At 38.5% G+C, this 22,910-nt stretch overlaps 1 protein-coding gene and 1 long non-coding RNA gene across 2 annotated transcripts in view; one reads left to right on the top strand and one right to left on the bottom strand.

The window, feature by feature from the left end:
• Positions 1-1,280: 1,280 nt before the first annotated feature.
• LOC310740594 lies at positions 1,281-7,411 on the top strand. Its single transcript, XR_014537688.1, has 2 exons — positions 1,281-2,971; positions 3,014-7,411. It is a non-coding gene; the product is annotated as an uncharacterized lncRNA (long non-coding RNA).
• The window catches only part of mrc2 (mannose receptor, C-type 2), a 42,984-nt gene continuing 24,283 nt past the window's right edge, over positions 4,210-22,910 (bottom strand). Inside the window, exons 9-29 of the mRNA XM_083567302.1 lie at positions 21,395-21,499; positions 19,834-19,949; positions 19,272-19,420; positions 18,205-18,422; positions 17,761-17,903; positions 17,577-17,664; positions 17,237-17,366; positions 17,127-17,159; positions 16,238-16,401; positions 15,886-16,054; positions 15,582-15,724; positions 12,229-12,343; positions 11,616-11,776; positions 11,025-11,133; positions 10,624-10,862; positions 10,352-10,517; positions 10,082-10,231; positions 8,637-8,756; positions 8,248-8,427; positions 7,829-7,852; positions 4,210-7,685 (exon numbers count right to left, since the gene is read on the bottom strand). Of these exons, the coding sequence (XP_083423428.1) occupies positions 7,465-7,685; positions 7,829-7,852; positions 8,248-8,427; positions 8,637-8,756; positions 10,082-10,231; positions 10,352-10,517; positions 10,624-10,862; positions 11,025-11,133; positions 11,616-11,776; positions 12,229-12,343; positions 15,582-15,724; positions 15,886-16,054; positions 16,238-16,401; positions 17,127-17,159; positions 17,237-17,366; positions 17,577-17,664; positions 17,761-17,903; positions 18,205-18,422; positions 19,272-19,420; positions 19,834-19,949; positions 21,395-21,499 (2,943 nt within the window). The 3' untranslated portion in view covers positions 4,210-7,464. The remainder of the gene's footprint in view (positions 7,686-7,828; positions 7,853-8,247; positions 8,428-8,636; positions 8,757-10,081; positions 10,232-10,351; positions 10,518-10,623; positions 10,863-11,024; positions 11,134-11,615; positions 11,777-12,228; positions 12,344-15,581; positions 15,725-15,885; positions 16,055-16,237; positions 16,402-17,126; positions 17,160-17,236; positions 17,367-17,576; positions 17,665-17,760; positions 17,904-18,204; positions 18,423-19,271; positions 19,421-19,833; positions 19,950-21,394; positions 21,500-22,910) is intronic.

Genomic DNA, 22,910 nt, shown 5'->3' with positions numbered 1-22,910 from the left:
TTTTCAAAAAATGATATGTTTGTGTATTTCCTGACATGGTTTTGTCAATGGCCAAGAGCAGTCTTTTGTGGTGAGTCAAAGGACCTGAGCACATGTGGCTTTTGGGATATGTAGTCACCAGGTCAAGTCATTAATGTCTTCCTTAATGTCTTCTTCAAACTTTGCTATGCTCTCTGACACCCTGCCACATGGAGCTTGATCAGCTTTTTTTTTTTTTTTTCCTATAGAGCAAGCATTGTTATGTCTGCTAATTCTGTCTTCCACAACAAAATAATCCCCTTTACATGATGTCCTACAGAGTCTTCTCTCTCTCTCTCTCTCTCTCTCTCTCTCTCTCTCTCTCTCTCTCTCTCTCTCTCTCTCTCTCGCTCTCTCTCCCTCACTTGCTTTCTTTCTTACTCTCTGTAAAATGCTTAGTGAGAAGAGGCTGCCTGGTAAGGCAATTTATGACAACAATGGAGCATCTATCATCACATTCCAGCTCAAACTTGTAGCAAAATGGCTTTATGCACAGCTGAAGTATCGCTCAATTCTCGCACCACCTCTCTAAGGTTATTGTGATCTGTTCTCTCTTCCTTCTCTCATAAACAGCATGAGAGACAGAGTGATTAGTGACAGACAGACAAGAACGCTTCCTTGAAAGAAACACTCCAGTGGTTTTCAACCAAATCTTCTGCTTCTACAGCAAAGTTATGATTGCCACGAGCAGAAATTCCTTTAAAAGGAACTGAAGTCCATTTACTTCTAAAGGGCATTTGTTGAGTTTTGTCAGGAAATTATTTTTTTATGCTTTGCACTGACATTTACATAAAAATTTACATCTTTAGTCCAACCAAACTCTTACAAAATAAGTATGATTTATCCCTTCAGTGATAGAACTAATAGGGATATTTCATTTAGCTAACAATGTACCTATGTGTTGTGTAGTATATAGTTAATATGGAAGACGTTTAAAGGTCTTCTCTGCCCACCTTAACACTATCAGAATTACATTATTATGTAGATAGTGCTCTCAACTCACATCACACAGAATTTTTATAGTTCGGCAAAGATCTAACAATGAGATGACTACATACTTTTTAAGCAAATTTACTATCTGGTCATTTGTTTCCCTGGTGGTCTAGTGGTTAGGATGCGGTGCTCTCACCGCTGTGGCCCAGGTTCGATCCCTGGTGAGGGAACCAACCCCAGCCATTAGGGTTGCACAAGCCTTAGTGCCGGCCCCAAGCCCGGATAAATGGGGAGGGTTGCATTAGGAAGGGCATCCAGCCTAAAAACATGTGCCAAATCAAACATGTGGATGATCCGCTGTGGCGACCCCTAACGGAAGAAGCTGTAAGAAAGTTTACTATTTGGCTATTGTTCATTTTAAAAACAACTTGCAATTAAAAAAAAAAAAAAGGAAACAAATGAGCAGTGAAGAGTGTCTCAAACACTCAACAGTGGCATCTTGGTGATGCCATGGTTTGAACTTGCAATCTGGAGCAAATTAATTTTAAAAATTAGCCTACACTTGGAATGATAACATTCGTTTTGCAAAGTTCAATAAGGAGATATAAGCAGTAAGGAGTATATAATAATTATTTCACATTGGTTTGCTGTTTATATTGTAACAACCACGAATTACAATAACGCAATATTTGGACCGATTAAAGACAGGGGAGGTCTCAGACCATCCTGTGTTCATGTGTTTCCTACATGTTTATTGGTTTTATTAAAACAGACACATCGAAATCATATGAACTTACGAATATAGTGAAAGATGTGAAAAAGATTTTAGATTCTCATTATAACAAAGTCTTGAGTGAATAGGTTTTGCATTATTTTCTCATTACCGGGAAACATGTTTATGCTAATCACACATATGCTCCACATGTGATAAATAAAGATCATGTTAAGAAACTCTGGAGTATTCCTTTAAGAAACCCGTTCGCTCTTTTACTCTGCGTGCGTGTCTGTCTTTTTAATTAGGCTGTTAATGAAGCTCCTGGAACACAGTCAGCAGCCACTCAACCCTGCAAAACACACACTCATACACACATATTCACACACACACGCCATGCCTGCTGAGTGCCACTATAAAAACAAACATGATCTAGTCTAATCTCACTGCTGTGTGTTCACAGGATCCATACAAAAATACCTGTCATCAAAATGTTTACACACTGACAGATCAAGATGCTCTACTTGTCTTGATTCATTTCTCTTTCTGTCTGGACTCAGACAAGGCCTAACATGGCAGTTTGGAACAAACAAGGCCACAAAGCTCACGGTTGGCTACAGAGGCAAAAGAACTGAGAGTAAGCTACAGCAGAACACTGCTGAAACAAGCACTTCTTTTTGATTTGCTTTGAGATTAGGGAAAAGCACGACGCACAAATAAAAACACACACACCCGCTTTTAGTAACACTGCGTGGAGGAATCGTTGCACGGTCAGGATGCTATCTCGCTTGTTACACACATATTTTATTGATTTGGCACAGTGCTGCAGCCAATTATGTCAAGCAATGGAATTTAATTTCAAACCCTGTTCCAGTACAGTACAATGTGAAAGTTAGAATAAGGGCAGTTAACTTGGTAAGTATATTCTGCCCCCTTGTGGTAAATGCCAGTCAGTGCCTGGCTGTTGCATTCCTCGTTTTCCTTATCATGTTCACACAAATCAAGTGTTTTTAAAGCACATGTTTATTACTGCTCTCCAATACAAAAACAGACCTTTAACATGCTGCAACTTTGTTTATTTGCTTCGGTACATTTTGGCGAAACATCTTACGTAAAGTCTGGATACTTCCTGCAATATTTGAAGTTTCTCCTTAAACAAACATGACCTGGAGACATCTCATCTTGCCTGTCAATCATGTAGCATGGCAGTTTAGAGAGCTTTTTTTTCTGCACTGGACAGACACAGGCAGCTCTGTGTGTGTGTGTGTGTGTGTGTGTGTGTGTGTGTGTGTGTGTGTGTGTGTGTGTGTGTGTGTGTGTGTGTGTGTGTGTGTGTGTGTGGCTTTTGAGGAGAAATCGATGAAAGGGACTATATTTGTTGGTATTTGAGCATCAAACTCAGTGTCAACAAAAAGGTGACTGGAGCGGGTGGTTTTTACTCTCATCTATGTGAGAGTTGGTGTTTTTAATCTTGTGCATGATGAATTGGGTGGCATTTATTCTTACGCAGGTGTGTTCGGGTGGTATTTACTCTCATATTGATAGGGACAGGAGAATTTTCTTCATGCATGTGGGAGTCCGCAGTATTTCTATTTTAATGTATGCAAGATTGGATTGTTTTATATACTCTTATGAATGCAGGAGTGTGTGTTTTTAAATCTCATGCATGCAGGTTTGCATGTTTATTAGTCTCGTGCATGCAAAGATGGGCGTTATCATTTTATAATTAGCTCTTGATTAAGAGCTTCTGCCAAATGCCATAAATGTGAACAGAAATGTAGGCCTCCCTTTTGCTTTAATGACAGCTTGCATTACAGCTGGCATGGATTGTATGAGTTTGTGTGAAGCCTGATGATTCTTATTATATCAAACCCATGGAAGTGTTGTCTGAACATGTTTGCCAGTGAAGAGATCAATCACAAAGAATATCTGGCCATTTGTACAAATGTCGCAAATTTGCTTCAGGATTTGTGACCAAGAAGTCCTACAGAATTCTTTAAAATATATTTCCTTTTCCTTGTTCTTTCTCCTTTCAAAGTTTTCTTTTTAATCTGCAAGTATAAATGGAACAAAACAACACAATTTCATTTTAGTCTCAGATTATGTGTCCCCCTGTACTGAGGATGCAGTGGCTGATAAGAATTAAAGTTTAGGTTGATAATCCTGAAAAACTAAGCAGAACTACCTGGGCTAAAGCTTTCTTTTCTACTAAAAGGGCCACTAGTTTGAAAGGTCCATCAATATGTAATTCAGACCAGCATTTCTGTACCATCATATATTACCTACTTACCCTTTTGTCACAGTAGTGAGTCATGCCCATTGTGCTTGTGAAAGTCTGGTCAAATGCCATTCTTTAAAAATGAGTTTCTTGTTTTCAAGACATGACCGGCAATGACAAGGATCACAAGGATGACAGGATACTGCGATGGCGCCTATGAGCTCAAGAAATTTTAATCTAAAAGTAGACCTTGTGACTCAGCATGAGAAGCCATATGCCACAGAGCACGAATTTTAACATGCCAATAAACTGATCACAGGGACATTCATCTCTAAACTGCTGCTTAGCCAACATATACTTTATTCATTTTGTATGAAACAAACAAAAAAATCAATCAAAACGAGTAGACAACAGGTGCATAATGGGAAAGTTTGAAAACTGTTCTAAGAAGCGAGAAAAAACATCTACCCCTTCTGACAAAATAGAAAAAACAAAATACATCCTTTTGATTTGCACGACTCAAAACCAACACTAGTGAGCCACTGTAGTCAGCTAACAGTTCATCCATAGAATCACATTAAGTTCAAGCCATTTTAATGTCTACTGCAAGATCATAAATGTATATGACTGGATCAGTAACTTTGTAATAACCTCAGCTCTTCTGTGGTCATGTACATTGTCATTTTGTCACTGTCATGTGTGGTTCTACAGCCAATAATGGCCTTATTGCAATGAGCTTTATGGTCAGTTTATGCTTAAATTCCAATACTACCTACTAATTGTGGTCAATTCAATTAAACCAATGGATCACAACAAGGACAGCCACATCCTACACAAAACTAGTGGCTGCTTTGGGCCCCACAGCCAGCAGGGGGCATCATCACAGGCTGAGTTAAAAAATAAAACGAAAGCTACGAATAATAGTATGTTAATACAATTATTTATAATGAGCTGATGTGATGTGGATTCATGTGAAAATGTAATATTTTCTTATAACTGCATGTCTTTCATTCTGTCTGCCTGTATTACTGGTAATACACTTTAATACACTTTCTGACACTTTAATAAAAATGTTTCATAAATGTATTCATCTATTTATTTATAAGCCTCAGATTATAATCGGGATCTGCTTTACAAGATACAGAACCTGAGCTGTTACTATAGAACTGATAACGCCTTTTCATTAATCAGGTTTAATTCACAGCAAATACATGTAGGTATGTCGGCTAGTCTACTAGCTGCCATCTTTTAAGTATTTTAGCTCACTTCATCGCATAAAAAAAAAAGGAAAAAAAAAAAAAGAAGAAATTGTCAAGATTTAGCTGTTAACTTGGATGTTTTGGTCATAAGCAGGCCAATTTATGCTAGTAACCTAGCTATATGACAATAGCAATGATGGTTAGCTATCCAGATCTTGCTAATATGGAAGAAGTAAAGAATTATGTCCTGGAATGTAAGAATTCAGTAAACGAAATAAAATACCAGCTATTCCTAATTTCACAGCATTTTCCGAGCTGTTCTAGAATTATAGAATTTTCTAGGCACCTTGGGTTTGTTTGCTAACATTATCAAGAGAAATCTGTGCTTAAAAGTTCTATAATTTATGGTTTTCAAAACCCAAAATCAAACATGCTCTAGCTGATTTTGTTAGAGAGAATTGTTTGAAAAAAATCAAATCAAATAAAAAGCCTGCCATCTTGCAGCTGCCATTTTGTTCTCAGCATTTACATGTTCTATGGTTAGTTGCCAGTGAAAAGGGGGGTTTGAATGGTTTATAAAAAGTTTTGCAAACAAAATATTATATCCATATCTGATTATATAGGCTTCTCAAGTTCTTAAGTCAAAAGTGGAGAAATCATATGCACAAATGTTCTTGAAAGAATTCATGAAAAATGCTAAAACATTTTATGAAACAGGCAGCTATGAAAAAAAAAACAAAAAAAAACAAACAAACATACAAAATAATAAAAATAGCATGCACTGAGGCTCGCCTACGTGGCAGTAGCTCCGTTGAGGAAATAGCCTTTTATCGAATTCTGAAAGTGTAGTATGAATGCATTATAGCCCAACCTCCAACAGTGAACAAAAGACCTTGGCAGGAGCTGCATCTATTCTTTTAATTTATGCTGGTTACTGGCCAGATATTTTGCTCTAAGACATCTACCAAAAATGCGGATAAAATGCTCATAAAACATACAGTAAATACAGTACATACACACACACTTTACTTAAATGTAATGACACAAACTGTCCGTTAGAGGCACTGCAGGGACTTCTCAGCCTGAACTTGCACATATCTTCAGAATCCTGTTCACCTAATGGTTCTTTTGCCCCTTCTTTCTCCTCGGGACAACTCCCTCTTTCTTTCTCCTTGTTTCACTCTCCCTGTTTCTCTTTCTCTCTCTCTCTCTCTGCTACACTGTATCTCTGTCTCTTATTTTCTTTCTCATTCCTCAGAAGCTGAAATTAGTTCCAGACCTGATCCACTTGCTGACTCGACATTCCACAATTGGCCGCAGCACCTTTTCAACCCCACGCCTTTGCCAAAAGTAGAGTGAGAGAGAAAATAAATGAAAAAAAGCAATCTTACAGAATATAAAACCCTGTAAGAATGTTAGGACAACAATAATGGGCCAAAAAGATAAAGAATTGCTTGAATCAATATTTTATGATTGTTGTAGTTATTGTAGTTGGTTCCACATTCCTCAGAAGATTTAGTAAACTTTGAAAAGAGCTCATGTACTAAGAAGCACTCAAAAACAAGAAGAAGAAAAGGTACCAAATTGAGTCGAGCACCATCTAATCTCAGCAGCACATTCAAGCTTTAACTTGCACCAGCCATGCTGAAAAGACCTTCAAATTACTCTCATTCTTTAAGCCACACCGCTCTCTTCTACCTCCAGCGCTCTCGCTGTGTATCTGTCGTGCCTCGGCATTGTCAAACACTCCACGTGCTATTGGTTCCTTTCATCTCTAATCACTGTGATTATCACATCCAGACAGAACCCAGCATTCAGCTGGAGAGAGAAAGAGAAACAAAGAAAGCAAAGAGGTGAGAGAAAAGCAGGTGGGAAAATCAGAGGGAGATGATTTGAAAAATTAATTCTCCTTTTATCTGGAGGTAAAAAAACAAAAACAAAGTAAAAATAAAACCAAATCACAGTCAGTGAAAAATACTGCTATGGTATAACACTTTGGTACAGATTGTGCGGTTTTGTGTGTGTGGTACGTGGCATGTGCTTTTTTTGGGTATTCTTTTTTTTGCAATGCTAAAAATGTAGTACCAGATGGAAACTATGAAACATAAACAGGGTTATAAACTGGATTTCCAAAAAGAGTTAACGTTAAAGAGTAAAAATGTGCATATCAGCCACTTTGAGACGATTTTAGAAATGGATTCTGATTGTTTGGTGCAGGTATGACGCAACAGTCCAAATAGGGGTGGAGGGCCACCTTCGCGTTCGATTGACATCTGCTGCGTTCCACACAGCTTTCTAAATGTCACCACAAAAAAAAAAAAAAAACATCAATTAGTTCAATTAGTCCTTGTGTGTGTGAGTCATTAATAACTATTCATCCTTCACTATTCCCCTTGCTCATTTAGCTCCATGTCCGACACCAGGATATTTTTCTCCGCCTCTTCAGATGGGGTGAGGTTAGTGCGACTGTAACGGGCGCCTTCATAAGATCCGCCAGAGCCAGAGCTCCTCCTACGATACAGATAAACTCCGCCCACGGTGAGGGCAATCAGGACCAGGAAAGCCAGCAGAATAAGAACGAGAGCAGGAAGATGATATGCATCTGCTACAGAAAACACACACACAACCTAATTATTATCATAATTATGAGGTACATTGATCCTAAAATATCTGCATTGAATAAGGCTATAAATAAGAGTAAGATTGTAAGACATATCATTCGGTAGATTAATAAAAATAGCAATTTACCGGTTACAAAAGAATCCTTCAGTCCTATGGGAATAGAAGGAAAAATAAATATGGTATATATATAAAAAAAAAAAAAAAAAACAGAAGCATCCGGCAAAATGAATAGTCAAATTGATATAATATTAATGGAATAAAGCACACACACAGGACCAACACACCAGGAAAGTTTGGAGTGTATAGAAATAACACCACTGCACACTTCAAACATATCAACACCTGTTTGATTATTTTATGCACACCCTTCAATATTTTTCTCCACATTCATTGGAATTATATTTCCAAATTTTGACTACATCAGTTTAAATGATGGCTATGATAATGATAAACAGACTGTCTGTGTGTAAGATCTTATACCTCTCTCATTTGTATATTAATCATTTAAGAATTTGTGTGGTGTGTGTTAGGAGATAATATCCCACCTCGTGATCGTTTACAGATGACTCCGTGTGTGCGATTCTTGCAGGATCCAGGTTTCCAGAGCCCTGTGTTACTCTGCAACCAGAAGCAGCTTTTAGCAGAAAGCATACTCAGATTACCGTCCTGCTGCTCCCAGTTAGTGTACTCCACCACCGAACTGTCAGGCCACTGCAGGCTGCCTCCTGCGTACACAACAAGAGGAATAAAGGAAGTAAAAGATTAAGACAGGTGGTGTTACCAATATACAGTATGAAATAAAATCACCCAGTGACTGGTATGAATTTAATCCAAATGTCAAACCCTCAGGTCTGAATCTATATTTTTGGATTAGGTAATGGTTCAGACAAGTGCAGGTGGAATATGTAAGTCCTGATAGCTGGCGGGAGATTACCTTTGGAATTGAAGGTCATACCAAGCCAGGCACCATGAGCCTGCTCCTGATAGCTCTGAATGTGCTCCCATACAAAACCGTTCTCATTCTCATCCAGTACTGACAGCAGCTCTGCTCCCACTGAGAGAAAGAAAAAAATTATACCAAAATAATCACCACTGTTTTCCATATATGAATATGTGTACAATGTACGTACACTGCAAATGAGTTGATTTTCTGTACTTGGCTTTACTTATTTTCCAGCTAATACAGTATTAGTGCTATAGACTACAGAATTGGCGAATATGTAAATTAGGCAGACACAAACCCATGCGCTTGAGTAAAAGTAGAGATACACTAGAAGTGCTCCCTTTGAACTTTCACTTAAATAAAAGTACAAACGTTTTCGTCTTCAAATTTACTTAAGTATCCAAAATACTATGATTTATCATGGCTAGAATCTTACAAGACTCTCTGCATAATCAACAAAGTTTATGTGAAAAAACACTAATATTACTCTTAGCACACCGATCCATTAATAGAATGACACTATTTGCACCGATTGATATCTATTGAAATGATAGTGAGCCTAAAACTTTGCTTAAATAAGACCACGGGTGTTGGGGCAAGTTCGAGTCAGGAGTTTTTTCCATCATTTATTATTCTCAATAATGATCTGTTTGCCGTTGACCTGGTGCTGAACATGCATTCGTGCTGAATAGATCAAAACAAGTTTAAAACTAATTGAAACTCTACCCTGATTGGTGGCTTGCTGCGTGCTTGACCAGTTATATTTTATCCACACATAAATAAAAAGAAATGACTGTTTTTTACAAAATGTTGTTGAGAAAAAAAAAAAATTATATTTGACTTTGAAGTGTTGTGAAGTTAAAGTCTTCCCAAATGGAAATACTTTAATACAGTACAGATACTAGAAAAAGCTACTTAAATACAGTAACAAATACACTTACTGTTTTACTGTCCACCACTGAAATTAAGAAGGAAGTAATTACAGACATAAGCAATGCAATCTGTCCTGAAGACTCACTTGAGAAAATGTTGAACAATCAGCTTTACCCATGACTGTTACAATGTATTGACAACAGAGACTCCTTCTATAAATGTTGAACAAATTCTCCATACATAAAGCTTTAAAACACATCAATTCCTACATGTTTTCCTTTGTTAAATAACCATTTTCCCCTGGTTTGTAGTACATTATCTAAAACAAACATTATCTAGCTTATCCACCACACAAGCACTAGCTATTTATGCATTAGAACAAATGCATTATGATATTGTTTATTATTCTTGCAGCCAAACTATCATCAGGTGGTACAGTTGCTATAAAAAATAAATCAAAACTCCTCAGCAATCCTTTGTATTTACCTCTCTAATTAGGATTGCTACTGAGAGGGTCCTTGGCAGGTAAAACCGTTAACCTTTATAGATTTTGCATGCATTACCTTTCTTGCAGCTGTGCTCGGCCTCATGCTGTAGCCGTAGCTGGTTCAGGTTAAATGCATAACAGTAGTTTCTGAATGGAACCCAGGACCAATCTCCGACTGTCTGAAGGCAGTGACCCGGATCCATCCACCTGTGTTCGACTACTCGCTCTGAGAGAAAGATCACAAGTTGAGTGTTCTTTGTGTTCTAAACTAGCTAAATGAAGTCTAATCTCTATGCTACTTTGGAAGCTGCTGCTCTTGTTTAGTCATATATTGTAGCACACACACCTGTATTCATTTCACAGATGGTTGCATCTAGTTTGGTATTACAGGATGACATAGTCCATTGGCCATTAGTGTTCATGTGACCACACCCAGACATCAGATTGGGCTCTCCATCACGCCAGTTGCTAAAAGTAACTTCCTCCTCTCCCAGCCATCTGTATCCACGGCCCTAGAGACACAAAGTGTCATTTACACATTTGGCTTGACATTTAAACATGTAGCATGGCATTTGCAAACCAAAAAGCGTTCAAACACAGACATACACACCCACTCACCCCATCACTGTGTAGTGCAATCCAGGCAGGCCTGTGGAGTGCATTGAGTAGAAGTGTAAGGTACGCCTGCTGCTGTGGGTCTCGTATCAAAGCCAGACTACCATTAACAGACTCGCACACATGCAGAGCTCCCAACCAGTCTAGCCGTGCCTGTAACACACGGTACTGTTTGCCCTTAAACTCTAGCTGCCCCTCAGCAACAGGGGGAAGAGGGTCCACACCAGGGGAAAAAGAAGGGTCTGGCACAAAACAGATGAACACAGATTCTTTACATATTAAAGGCCTCAACATATGTATCCTATTTATCATGATTATTAAACCAACACAACTACATCTAATATGCTACATCTAATAACAAAAAACATATGAACAAATACATTTGGCACTTGTGTAAGACTTACCTTTGTATTTCATGCAGATGTAGCCATGTTTCTCCGATTCACATCCCCTCGATGCCCACATTCCCGTAGTTCTGTGAGGACTAGTGTGTAGTAGCACCACACAATTGGTCTAACAAAACACACATGAAAACAGTTGGAGTTAGCAAAAGAATTTTAAAACAGTCAAAGTATTACATATGTGGAAATGAGGAAATTTGAATCAATATATTGATGAGCAAAGAACCAAAAACAATAAGGAAAGTAAAAATGGCAATGTTTGTACTGTACATAAATTTTTTTTAACTAGTCCAAACAGGAAGCAACAGATCTTTGGGTTTAATTGTCCAGCAATGGTTACAAAGAAAACAGACTAAGTGCTATAATAATTCATTAAGTATAAAGATCCTAAAACAGTTGTTATAAGTAATGAATATGAACTCACAATATTATGAATATTATGAATATATAAATATTATTATAATGAATAAGATTTCACAATATCTTTATCAGCACAATTGAGCGACACAGTAACCAATCAGATCTTGTTCAAACACTAAAACCGTGTGTTGTATTATAATTAGTTTATAGATTTTAGATAATAGGTTTTCACACCGGATTATTGTTTTGTCCACTGTTGTTGACTGGCTCCCCAGGGCCCCAGTTTGTATAGCTAAGTAAACCAGACTCCGCCCACTTGAAGTGTCCCTGAGAATCTGAGGTAAGCCCCAACCACAGATGAAAACTCGAGTTGGGCAGCAAAGTCACCAGAAATGCTACAAAACAGAGGAGCAGAAACAATAAGGATGGTATTACAGAGTTTGCTAACAGTACAATAATCTCTGTTACAGAAAGATCAGTTTCAGGGGATCCACAAGGGTGTATTTAAGATAGTGTTTAGATTTCATTATAACCATGTACATGAACAAGAAGGCAGCATGAGCTTTGAAACAATCTATGTAAGCTCTACACTCTCTTCAGCATTAAAGCCAGACATCTGCCTGCTTCACACATAAACGAGTTTGCACGAAGCTCTTCTAATATTAGACAAGATTAGGTGTTCCATACAGAGCAATGCTAAAGTCGAAACAAACGAAAAGCTTCAACAGGGTGTGATGGTGTTGTAAAATAATCTGACTCCTACTTTACTTTGCTTTACAGATGTGATTACATATTGAAATAGATTTGACATGAGTATGAGTATGTGTGTGAGTGCATATGTGTATACCTTGTTCAATGTCAGTGGGGACTGTGGCCAGGGTTGCATCTTGAGTCTTGCATGTCAGTTGGGCATTAGACCATGTGGCACGCTGTGTGTTCTCTTTCCCAAACACCTTATAACACTATTAAAGATAACTGGCATCAACTTGCATACAGTATATAAATGACTGGTAAAGTGTATAACTGATAATCTCATCATGGCACCTGTTAGTTGTTGGGATATATTATATTGGAGAGCGAAGGCTGTATATTAGATTTGTGTGTGTGTGTGTGTGTGTGTGTGTGTGTGTGTGTGTGTGTGTGTGTGTGTGTGTGTGTGTGTGTATATATATATATACATACAGTGAGTAAAATAAGTATTTGAACACCCTGCTATTTTGCAAGTTCTCCCACTTAGAAATCATGAAAGGGTCTGAAATTGTCATCGTAGGTGCATGTCCACTGTGAGAGACATAATCTAAAAAAGAAAATCCAGAAATCACAATATATGATTTTTAAACTATTTATTTGTATGATACAGCTGCAAATAAGTATTTGAACACCTGTCTATCAGCTAGAATTCTGACCCTCAAAGACCTGTTAGTCTGCCTTTAAAATGTCCACCTCCACTACATTTATTATCCTAAATTAGATGCACCTGTTTGAGGTTGTTAGCTGCATAAAGACACCTGTCCACCCCATACAATCAGTAAGAATCCAACTACTAACATGGCCAAGACCAAAGAGCTGTCCAAAGACACTAGAGACAAAATTGTACACCTCCACAAGGCTGGAAAGGGCTACGGGGAAATTGCCAAGCAGCTTGGTGAAAAAAGGTCCACTGTTGGAGCAATCATTAGAAAATGGAAGAAGCTAAACATGACTGTCAATCTCCCTCGGACTGGGGCTCCATGCAAGATCTCAACTCGTGGGACTTAATAGTCCTTTGGAAGGTGAGAAATCAGCCCAGAACTACACGGGAGGAGCTGGTCAATGACCTGAAAAGAGCTGGGACCACTGTTTCCAAGGTTACTGTTGGTAATACACTAAGACATCATGGTTTGAAATCATGCATGGCACGGAAGGTTCCCCTGCTTAAACCAGCACATGTCCAGGCATGTCTTAAGTTTGCCAATGACCATTTGGATTATCCAGAGCAGTCATGGGAGAAAGTCATGTGGTCAGATGAGACCAAAATAGAACTTTTGTGTCATAATTTCACTAAACGTGTTTGGAGGAAGAAGAATGATGAGTACCATCCCAAGAACACCATCCCTACTGTGAAGCATGGGGGTGGTAGCATCATGCTTTGGGGGTGTTTTTCTGCACATGGGACAGGGCGACTGCACTGTATTAGGGAGAGGCTGACCGGAGCCATGTATTGCGAGATTTTGGGGAACAACCTCCTTCCCTCAGTTAGAGCATTGAAGATGGGTCGAGGCTGGGTCTTCCAACATGACAATGACCCGAAGCACACAGCCAGGATAACCAAGGAGTGGCTCTGTAAGAAGCATATCAAGGTTCTGGCGTGGCCTAGCCAGTCTCCAGACCTAAACCCAATAGAGAATCTTTGGAGGGAGCTCAAACTCCGTGTTTCTCAGTGACAGGCCAGAAACCTGACTGATCTAGAGAAGATCTGTGTGGAGGAGTGGGCCAAAATCCCTCCTGCAGTGTGTGCAAACCTGGTGAAAAACTACAGGAAACGTTTGACCTCTGTAATTGCAAACAAAGGCTACTGTACCAAATATTAACTTTGACTTTCTCAGGTGTTCAAATACTTATTTGCAGCTGTATTATACAAATAAATAGTTACAAAATCATACATTGTGATTTCTGGATTTTTTTTTTTAGATTATGTCTCTCACAGTGGACATGCACCTACGATGACAATTTCAGACCCTTCCATGATTTCTAAGTGGGAGAACTTGCAAAATGGCAGGGTGTTCAAAAACTTATTTTCCTCACTGTATGTATATATATATATATATATATATATATATATATATATATATATATATATATATATATATATATATATATATATATATACCGTAATTTCCGGACTATAAAGCACACCCATATATAAGCCGCACCCACTGAATTTTACAAATATTTTTATTTTTAAAATAAATAAGCCGCACCTGTCTACACTAATGTACTTTACACAGGCTTTAACGAAAGACACGTTACACACGGTGTAACGGGTGAAATATGTTGCGCTTCCTTTAGGAGCAGAGCGGTATTTTGGGAATAGCATGCCACTGCATTCTTCCAGTATTACTGCGTGTGTGTAAGACTGAGGATTATGTGTTATTTTCTGATGCTCATTTCTAAGTTTCTTTTACTAACCCGTAACGCTGTTGCCAAGAAAAATTAAAAAGCACTAGTTTTGGAAACAGGTCTGTGCTTATATGATTTCTGTTTCACAACTATTTCTCTAGGGAGTTTATCTTTTGGCATCGTCGTGCGTTTAAAAATCACCCGATGGAAGTTTTTTCTCCCGAAGCCGTGCAGCTCAGAACACAGGTGAGGTGCGTTTTTTCGTTTCCGTTCGGAAATTTCATTGGTCTAATGTTATGGGGTTCAGTTTTTTGGCTTGAAGTTTCTGAAACCGGGAAAAACCCAGGAAAAATTCATAAGTTAGCCACTTCGTCGTTTAAGCCGCGGGGTTCAAAATGTGGGAAAAAAGTAGCAGCTTATAGTCCGAAAAATACGGTGTATATATATATATATATATATATATATATATATATATATATATATATATATATATATATATATAAACATACAGTATCTCCTAAAAGTGTGTACACCCCTCATATTTCAGCAACCATTTTAAGTATCTCTTCTTAAGGGACAATACTATAGAAATGAAACTTGGATCTATTTTAAAGTAGTCAATGTGCAGCTTGAATAGCAGTATATATTTTCTGTCCTCTGAAAATACCTCAACATACAGCCATTATTGTCAAAAAAGCTCAAGATCTACCATTTTCACACAAATTTGCCAATTCCCAATGTTTTCCACATTCTCTCCTCTGACAAAACAATAGCTCTAAAGAGTTTAGACTAACCATGCTTCCTTCAAGACAGACCTTGCCACCTTGTTGCTAAAACATAGGTGTTTGTTGCTGAACAATGCTATTGCTAACCTCATCCTAAATGACTAAGGTGAACAGAATTAAGGCATATCCCCCCACCCCCTCACAAAGTGACAGCAATGCCAAATGAGCTCTCCTGACCTCCTGGGTATTGAATCATTATCAGAGACGGTATTCCAGACTAATATTATAATAGAGATACCAATAACTATGCTAGAGGTACCACTAATGCTTGTTTAAAACCTATGGAATGAGGTATAGTATTTTTATTTTGGTTCACCTTGCGCAGGAATGGACTCCAGCCATCAGGACAGCCTGCTGGGATGAGTGGAGGAGCTGGAGTAGGAGGAGGTGTGCCTGTGACATTTACTCTCTTACACACATAGGGCATATCTAAATGACACTTTTTATCTGCCCATTCCCCTGAGAGAGACAAAAGAAAAAAGAGAAAGAATGAAAGAGCGAGAGAGAGAAAGAGGCATAGGCTTTAATCATCATGAAAAGTATGTGGGTAAGCACACAGAATGAGAAACAGATTTTTAGAGAGAGTGAGGGGAAAAAAAAAGGGATGTGCATTGTCAAACCTTTAGACGCAGATATGTGGACACACTTGCGGTCTCTAGTAAGAGGGCGAGGCTGGCCAAGTCCCCAGGACACATAGTTGAGCACAGAGTGATCAGACCACCGGAATCGTCCATCATTCTCAAACGTGTGCAATCCAATCCACCAGGAATCACTCTCAATCCTCGGCATCTGGGGGAAGATAAGGATAGGCGAAAGGATGCACAAACAGGAAGTTATACAAATAAAGGAAAAAACTGTATTATAACTCAAGTCTTGGCTACATTTAATCACACTTTATATTTTGTAATGTGTATTATAGGATGTGAGTATACCTAATGACTCATGTGTCATGAATGTGCAATGAGTGTTTACCTTGCGCAAAGTGCCAGCCAGGAACTGTTTCTCACTGGCAGAATGGATGGAGGCGAGAGAGGCACCAAACCAGGAACAGATTCTCTGGGCCTGCCCCCATGTGGAGCGATGCTCAAACAGCTTGTACTGAGCTTCCTGGAAATCAACCCAGTCCAGCCCAGAGTCTAAACCCATACACGCACACACAAACACACAAAGGAAATACAGGGTTATTTAAAAAGAATAACCCAATATCATGACACATTGCTTCAGGTCTCAAGCATCGTCATGGAATGAGTCAGTGACCATTTGTATGAGTAAAGTTTTGAATGGCTGCCACAGGGGTGATGTCGTCGCATCGTTCTTCCAGAAATGTTCAGTTGTTATATTGCGTAATAAATCGGTTCATTCTTTTTAAATAACCCTGTATATATTTAAATTATTTTTTCTATTTTCCATATTTTTTCATAAAACTGCTTGGTTTTCAGTAAACTGGAGTCACTACTACGTCCTCATTCATAATGGTCTCTAAATATGTCAATACCAAGTAGGAAGGTGGTGAAAGAATTGTGGCCTTTGTATCTGTCAGTCAAAATGAAGGAAGTGTGTTCTCTGCTAGTTCTACTATAAAAATGTGTGGCCACTGTCAGTCCCAGCATGGATGACATGACCTCTATACCCATCAGTCCTGTCAGGCCTTTGTACCTGAGTCCCAGATGTATGGCTATGGCATATAAACCAACTGGAAGGCTTGCTTTTTGGCTCCCCAAAACACTTTTACACATAAACCTAATCAATTTGCATGGGAACCGATTCTTTTTTACTCAATATTCTATCACAAGCTGTGTATCAATTCCAGAGACATACACACAAGCATTCAGTAGCATACACAGAATAAATACATACAGACCTTCGGTTGGCTCAGGCTCTACCTCAACATTCCCTGTATAAACAAAAGCAAACTATTAGACACATTTGGGAGGTGTGTGAGAGATAGAGAGTGATTAATAAAAACAGTACCTTTTGGTATTTTGCAGATCCAGTCTAATTCAGAATTACAGTCAGCCTTTACCCAGTTCACGTCTGCCACATTAGCTGCTCCACACAGAGCTGAGCTGTATGGACCCCTACCAAAGTTCTGATACGACACCTGATAGGCACATATGACAGAGAAAAAAAGATGGATCCTTTTTTAATAAATCCTAATACTAGCTTTTTCTGTTTGGGTTTTCCATGTGTGAATGCTTGTATAATGCTTATATGATGATGGATGATAGTGGGTGATATAATGTTTTCTACTAATGTTACATTTCTATATGAAGAATAGAAACTGAAAGCATACAGCATGTGTCTTACTTACAGCTGTTCCATCACTCCATGTCCAGCTGTCACTGATTCGGCGAGATATACCTATCCAGATCCAGTGTTGCTCATGATCCTCCTCCTCTCTGTGCATACAACCAAACCAAGACAGTCACAGCTATGCATTTCTATAATCGGTATCTCATCCAGCACCAGACATGCACAAAAATGAAAATACTCACCCGAAGGTCTCATGGAGGACCTGAAACAGAAAGTTTTCCTCATCTGGGGTGCCAAAGCTAACCAGCTCAGCACCATGTTTCCGACAAAACATATGAGCCTGGATCCACGTGAGCTTCTTCTCTAGGTCACCGGCATGAAAGACCTATGTGTTTCAGCACACATACAAAGTTCAAGTCACAAATCCATAAAGGTTCCTAAAATTAGTCCTTTTTAAGAGGAACACCTGTACACCGGCTCATGATTGGGATGATTGGATGCAGTTATCCAATCATCCAATCATGCGGCAGCAGCACCACGCAAATAATCATTCAGATCAAGGCCGAGAGCTTCAGGTAATGTTCACATCAGATGTAAGAATGGAAAAAATGTGATCGCTGTGAGCATGTTCCTATTTAAAGAGACAGAAAGTGTATACTCATACACATCCACAAACCAAAACCCACCTTATAGCAGTGATGCAAATTGTTAGAGCTCTTCCACTCAGGGGGGCAGGACCCTGTAAGAGGGGGTGTGGGCTGGGGTTTAGGGGGGATTGGAGAATATGAAGAGCCCTTGTCCTGCCTGCAAATGTACTTTGAGCGCGCACTTGCACAGTCCTTCACCTCCCACAGGCCCGTAGCATGGCCCGTTGCCATGGCTACGCATCCACCTTTAAGAAGGGCTAAAAAGATGGAAAATAAATACCACAAGGACCATGAGAAGGATGGACAAGTCATCAGGATATTTTACAAAAACATTACGCCACATTACACCAGTTTACCATAATCTCTTACATCATGGGTGCACAATTTTGACACATTATTATATGAAGTCATAATTTATTAATATATATTTTAACTAATTATTTATTCAGATATATTTGTAAATTTTGTATAATTCCTCCCTTCAGGGATGGAACATTTCTGAGGAAAGAATTTCTCAGTAAACAAACAAGTGCTTCTGCGTCTACCTGGATTCAATATAACCTGGAAAAAAGATTTCACTGTTTTCATCCAGTGTTGGAAACTGGATAAAACTACACATGAGCAGCTTTGTAGGAATTTCTTTTTATTCCTATCTTATTAAAAAAAGATTCATGATTGTAGGGCTTGTAGTTTTAAATTGAAGGAAGTTATATTAATAACTGCACTAAAACTGACCTTGAGTTCCCAGTAAACACATTTTTTTCTCGTTCCTTAGTACAGAAAAACAATGAAATTCATATAATTGATAAGCAGATCATAATTTAAATAGTAAAAAATGCAAAAATTCACATGGGAGTTTACTGTCGAACGTCATAAATGAATAAATATGGGTAATAAACATCACTAACCAATCTAAATATTATATAACTGGTAAGTCTGGCCAAATTTTCTGAAGCATGAAAAGTGACACAATGTCAGTATGATTTATTTAACTGGACAGAAATATTTGTTGGACATGCAAAGTGGTGTGGAAATGGAAAGGTTTAGTCGCCATGAGTGTGTGTGTGTGTGGGTGTGTGTGTGTGTGTGTGTGTGTGTGCGCATACCTGGCTGGTCTCTGTTCCAGTTGGTGTAGGTCAGTTGTACTCCAGTGATCCAGCGGAAAGGGCCAGTGCTGTTCTCATTATGCAGCCCCAGCCAGAAATAATCGTCTGAACGGCCAAACACCAAGCTATTCACAAACGCTTGCTCGAACCTTCAGCCAAACATGCACATATTATTTAGTGGCCTCTCAATACTGCAAATGCATCAAATATTAATTCAATGTGGGTTAAAAAAGTAAACATATACACATAAATATGCTACTAAAGGTGTATATAAAGACTGGGATCTCACTTTGCATGTGAGAAAATGTTGAAAGAGAGAAAGTGTATACATACATACACTTTATGGACAAACGTTTGTGGACATCTGAACATTATTCATACTCATATTCATATGTGCTTTTTGAACATTCCATTCCACATTTAGTCCCCATTTGCTGTTATGTCAATCTCCACTCTTCAGGGAAGATGTTCCTGCTTGATTTTGGAGTGTGCTTGTGGAGTTTTGTGCTCATTCAAGCATAGGGGTGTTAAAGTCAGGTACTGATATAGGGTATAGCTTTACCTGTTGTTGATGACGGCTAATGTGGCATTGTAGTTAGCACACACTCTTCTAGCACTATTGAAAGTTACAGACTCCTCTCCAACCCAGAAACAGGCAGGACTGTGCCATTTCCATCCCTGTAGAAAAGTTAAAAAAAATAAAGCAGGAAAGGAAACAGAGAGACAGAAGTTTCAACAAAGACAATTACCTCCAGCTGCCTGCCATACATTACATCAGGGACAGGATGTATATTCATAACCCTGAATAACTTCCAATGCAGATGATCTCACAAAGCATGATTACAAAACTAAATCAAATAAGTAGAAAAACAAACACAAAATTAGTAAACGCACAGCTGACAGTAATTGCGAACTTGAGTCAAGTGACTTGGATAGAAGGCGAGCCCGAGTTACACATTTTAATGCCCTTGACTTTAACACTCATGACTTGGACTTGTGCCTTATGACTCAACGGCTCCATTTAAAATGCGGGAAGTGCATTCGAATTTGTAATGCCGCAATGTCTTGCCATTTTTCGTTTGAATTTGGCCGACAGTACTTCATATTTTATGTCATGTGCAGTTGCAAAAGCATTGTAAATCATGTCATTCATGTTTAATTTAAATTAGAGCCGTCTTGATTTTCTACTTATTTCCATAAATTGGTTTCATTCTTTTATGCATATAACATACTTTTTTTAATATTTTAAATGGCAATGGTATTATCCCTGCCTCGGAGTCATAACACATAACACACCGTTGCATCATGTTTGAAGATTGGACTAGTAGCCTAGAAGAAGCCTCTGACCGTTGAACTACTGACCGGAGCTCTTTTGATTTAAGTTCATATTGCAGTTCAGCAAAATCCATGCGGGAGCAGGAAACTGAGACGCTCATACGAAGAGAATGTTTTAGCCTATAAAATTATAGCATTAAACTATTATATAAGAATATGAGATCATATTTTTCAAGATGATGATAATTGAAATGAAGTTGGAATTAAGGGAAGCGTGATAGTAGGAGGGTTGACTGGACAGAAAAAAAAAAGGATATGAAAGAGAAATAGAGAGAAATGAAGTCAGAGAAAGAAATAGGTTTAGCAGATGTATGAAAAAACTTCAAGCTTGTGTGTGTGTGTGTGTGTGTGTGTGTGTGTGTGTGTGTGTGTGTGTGTGTGTGTGTGTGTGTGTGTGTGTGGTTTGTCTGACCTCCACACCAAGGCATGTGGTTGTGGGTTAAGAGGCTGGATGTAGTGTGTGTGTGTGTGTGTGTGTGTGTGTGTGTGTGTGTGTGTGTGTGTGTGTGTGTGTGTGTGTGTGTGTGTGTGTGTGTGTGTGTGAGACCGACTACAATATTTACAATATGTATTTGCCACATTTTTGCTGACTGACTACATCTGGAGTTTCAGCAGTATGACACAGCAGAAGCTATGAAAAGATCCTTTATTTCAGCAAAAAGAGGGAGTGAGTGAGAAAGAAAGAAAAAGAAATAGGAAAATAGAAAAGCTACACTATTACAGCCACAGCAAGAAAAAAAAATTGATACATTAAAAAGACTGATGAAAGATAAAGAATTTTGCAGTACCTGTCTGCATCCATGGTCTTGAATAGGTCCATCTGTCTTCTTTGCTGCTTTTTTACAGATGGAAGGTAAAGTGGTATTGCAGGGGCTATCATTCCAGCGGCCTTCCTACACACACACACACACACACACACACACACACACACACACACACACACACACACACACACACACACACACACACACACACACACACACACACACACACACACACACACACAACAAAGCAGTTACACAGGGCAGTAACAATTTTAAACCTCTGTTTATGGTTTATACATTGTCAGATTCCTGCAGTATTTACAGTGCACAACTCTATGCCACGTAGCATCTCCAAGATTCACCAAACACGCCTGTAGAGTTCGAACTGCACTTCAAAACCCTTATTACAGTTTTACAATGTTTCATCATGTTTTTTTAGCCAAACAGACATTTGGCACCCCAGAAGTATCATTTGACCTTTGAACTACCGACTAAAGACTCTAACAGAGTCATCTATTGCGCAATTTGGCACAGTATTGCATCCAGCTGCCTTCAATGAGCTGCTGATGAGCAATGAGCCACTCAAATGACTAAAAAACAAGACCCTCTATAGGAATACTTCAATACATAATCTTTTTCTAAAGCATTTGTAGTATTTGTCTACAGACACTTAATTTATTATACTTATTTATATTTATACACTTATACTTATTAATTCATGCAATTCACATTCATGCATATACCGGCCAGCAGCTTCTGGTAATGTGCAAATAAGAATAGGGCAAGGGGGGGGGGGGGGATCGGAACGTGATTGTTGGTGCCAAATGGGCTGGTTTGAGTATTCCAATAACTGCTGATCTCCTGGGATTTTCACATATAAGAGTCTGTACAGTTTACTCAGCAACATAAAAAAAAGCTTCTAGTAAGCAGTTTTCTGTACAGAAATGTCTTTTTTATAAGAACGGACAAAGGGGAATGTTTCGAACTGACAGAAAAGCTACAGTATCTCAGATAACCACTCTGAACATCTGTTGTGTGCAGAAAAGCATCTCAGAATGTGAAATACATCAAATTTTGAGACATCACTGGCTTCCACTTCTTTCAGTCCAAAAGTTAAGTCAACCATTAAAATGAGATCAGCGTTCTACATGATGCGTGATGTAATTATGTCAACATCTCAAAGGAATGTTTTCAAAATCCTGTGAAGTCTATGCCATGATTAATGTATTGATTAAAAAGTAGGCCCTATTCAACCTGAGTTTGCTGTTCTTAATTACATTTTAGGTGTTTGTGTGAACTATATACACGAACATTGGATACATTGGAAATGATGTATAGAAAAAAAGACGTAATTAGAATGCAGAAGTTGTTAATATATATTAAAAATAATTAAAAAGAAAGTATGTTGAACACATTTCTGTTGAAAGCATCTGAGACTTTTTCAGTGATAGAGTCATCTAAAAGAAAAATCCAATTTTCTGGTTGTTTTCAGACAGCATTGTTAAAACATGGGGGTATAAATTATTCAAAGGATTTTACA

The sequence above is a fragment of the Silurus aristotelis genome (genome assembly GCF_946808225.1).
Source record: "Silurus aristotelis genome assembly, chromosome: 17".
Taxonomy (NCBI): Eukaryota; Metazoa; Chordata; class Actinopteri; order Siluriformes; family Siluridae; genus Silurus; species Silurus aristotelis.
Note: the sequence above shows the minus strand (reverse complement) of the source record. Positions and strands in the feature narration are given on the sequence as shown.